Here is a 3032-nt window from a genome sequence, read left to right as displayed (position 1 = left end):
AATCAGCTCGTGGTAACGCCAAACGAAATGGTCGGCCTTTATTGTCGTGCGTACCCACTGAATTGCCTGATTACCCCCTTCTCCATTTTTTTCTGGTTTATCCCTAGTACTAGGATCTTTCTAGCAAAGGCAGTTTACATGGTACAAGGATTTTCCTACCACAGCCAGGAAGATTTTAGCGCTAGAGGGAAGTGCAGCCCTTTGCATGTAAACTGTATACTGGTGCTAGGATGATCGGACCTTCCTAGTGCTTCAATCTTCCTCCGTTGAGATGTAAACCGTCCCTTGGTCATTCCTAATTTATCTTCATTAAAAATACTTGTGGGCAATTTCTTAAAAAAAAAGTAATTGTGGATGGCTAGGTAAAAAACAAATGCATGGGAACTGATAATTTCCTTATGTGGAATACTAGACCACTGACGTCAAGGCGGTAACGATCAAAGAAATTACTCTTTACGTCTCCATTACTATACGTAATACCCCGTCCAAATCCCAAGGTTTCCTTTGTTAAAGGTTTTAACAAACCGCAGTAGTCATTGGCCAAGAAAAAAAATAAGTAGATGCATAAATCTGTCGTGAATTTTTTTTTGCAAAACATTTTCGCAAGGAATTTTGTTCTGGTGGTTACCAAGAATTTTAGGGCAGGAAACGAGTCCATCAGTCCTCGGCTATTTTGAATTCGCAATCAAAAAATTTAGGTAGTAACGAGAAAGGGAAACCGGTTCGTGGTTGATTGCTTTCGGGCGACGAAAGAGATTTATACTTTAGACGGAGTTCCTAAATTATCCGCCTCAAAAACAGTAAGGAGAACATTTTCTTTTCAGATCGTGCTGGTATTCCGTACAGTTAAGCGCTTTACGATCCAGTGGCAACGTTTCAAAGCAGAAAACGCTTTTACTGTACCAGCAAAAAAAATCCGCCGTAGTAGAATTTTCTTTCTCGACACTCACAGACTGGGACTACAAAGGCATAACTTCATCGTCTCTTGCCAATGTCCTTCCTTGTTCTGAAAGCAGCTTTGCTCGTACTTTTCATGGTGGTTGGCGGTTACAGCAATGGACGCGTCATTCACACCGTGCTGGTGGCAGATGCTCTTCGCCCTGTCCTAAACCTGTTGGTTGCAAGCTTGAGTTTTGCCGATTTTCTAACGTGCGTTTTCATCATGCCGTTTTCCTTTGCTTCACTTGTCTCCGGTCACTGGTTGTTTGGTTCCATCTTTTGTAGCATCCAAGGCATACTTCTCCTCTATTTTGCTCACGTCGCTGGCCTAAGTACCTGCGCTATTGTCTATGAAAAGTATCTGGCGATCTCGCTCAGGCGTTTTCCTAGTTTATCGTATCGCAAGGTCGGTGTTCTTCTCTGCATCGCCTGGATTTTCCCAGTGGTGGTAGTGGCACCTATGGGCCGTCATCGTCTCTCTTACTTTCGTGCAGCTGCGGTATGTCTAGATACCTATCAGGAAGATAAAAACTGGGGCAAAGTATTTTTCGCTAAAAATACCACAGAGGCATCCTTAGGTTTATTTTTCGTACTGTTTTCGTTTTGGAAAATCCTTGCTTATCTTCTTCCCATTCGAAGGAGAGTTAGTCCACGACTCCTTTCGAACGAGGAAAAAATGACCGTTGCTGCGCATATGCGCTCGGCTTGGACCACAATTATTTTTGTATTAATCTACGCCATATTGGCGTTACCATTACATGTAGCCCTCACCATTGACGTACACCGGAAAATTAATGGAAAACTCGGGGTTAACGATAACATAATCTCAGCCTTCCTGTGGCTTTACTGGCTTCAGTGTGCAATAAAACCGGTTATCTACGTTGCGCGGAGTGAGCGCTGCTCATGTTGTTCCTGGCGGTTCTACTGGAGCGAAGAAAACGAGGAGCTGGTTACTTGTTTCTGGAGAGGAAATCGTGTTAGCACCTATAAAGTGAATGAGGTTTCTTCAGTAAATAATGGATCTAATCTCCCTGATGATGGAAGGTCGGGTCAGGTTTTTCCATCCGGAGAATTTCTTGACATCTGTAGGATTCCTAGAATGTCGCTTACCAGCCAAACAGCGCTACCTAGCTATAGCCAGAATGTTCAAGATGAACCCACTATCACTGGTCAAACCGTAAGCCATTCTATGGGTATGAGGGAAGAATTAATCATGAAATCAGATGTTATGACAAGCGAAGAAGAAGGTAGTAGTGACGGCAGAAATACCATTCCTGAGGTTGTTTGCCACGATGCAGTGGAATTAGAGAATATCGAGCGCGTGTTCGATGAAGCCTTGCAATTGCAAGAATGGGAATGGGAGAATAGTACAGTAATTGCGTGTGGGAATAGGTAGTCGCTACCTTTCTGTTTTTGCCCCATTTTCACAACGAAACATTGGGTCAGATCAAGATTAGAGAAGAAAAGCTTCGTGTCCTATTTTGACTCGGTTGCGCCGTCGGTTCCACCTCCACTATTAGGCTGATTTAGCAACAGAACGGGACCGTCACTTGACGACGGCGCGCGCAAATCAAACAACTGGGTTGACCAATGGAAGAGCGGTGAATTGGGCACCGGAAGTCGCGTTTATTCCTTTCCGCGCACTTTCTCGTCGTCAATGGACGTTCCCTTTCTATTGTTAAATCAGCCTACTTTCTCGGGGTCACGTTTTTCGGTAGGCCCGAGTTCAGCTTCTTGGTAAGGCCTGCATATATGACCAGTTGGCCATTGTTAATCTCAGTTCAACGCCAAAACTGGAAGCAGGATGATCTCATCAGAAGCTCTATTCTCATTGGCCTAAGAAACACAGCTGCCATCGTATTTAATGCTAGGGACATTATTTGATCATTTACCAACTCAAAATCGTCCGGTTTTTTTTATGTAGAGTGACATTGTGTTATAGCAGTTATAGCATATAATAACATTGTGATATTCTCAATGTAAAGGTTTTTTATATATTATTTTACGTCAAAGTCAATAGAGAGATTAGAGAAATTAAGATTTACATTAACGGCAAACGGCAAACGTCAGATTTAAGTTGAGAATTTCTCAGA

At 43.0% G+C, this 3032-nt stretch overlaps 1 protein-coding gene across 1 annotated transcript; it reads left to right on the top strand.

The window, feature by feature from the left end:
- The first annotated feature begins 991 nt into the window (after nucleotides 1-991).
- LOC140934091 (high-affinity lysophosphatidic acid receptor-like) lies at nucleotides 992-2335 on the top strand. Its single transcript, XM_073383775.1, has one exon. It carries the CDS (start codon nucleotides 992-994, stop codon nucleotides 2333-2335), a length of 1344 nt encoding a protein of 447 aa, XP_073239876.1.
- The last annotated feature ends 697 nt before the right edge of the window (nucleotides 2336-3032 follow it).

Source organism: Porites lutea, chromosome 4, assembly GCF_958299795.1.
Source record: "Porites lutea chromosome 4, jaPorLute2.1, whole genome shotgun sequence".
Classification (NCBI taxonomy): Eukaryota; Metazoa; Cnidaria; class Anthozoa; order Scleractinia; family Poritidae; genus Porites; species Porites lutea.
The sequence above is the reverse complement of the archived record's forward strand: the minus strand, read 5'-3'. Positions and strand labels throughout refer to the sequence as shown.

Excerpts from the sequence above, each read along its gene's own strand:
- LOC140934091 (XM_073383775.1), top strand. The coding sequence starts at position 992 with ATGTCCTTCCTTGTTCTGAAAGCAGCTTTGCTCGTACTTTTCATGGTG.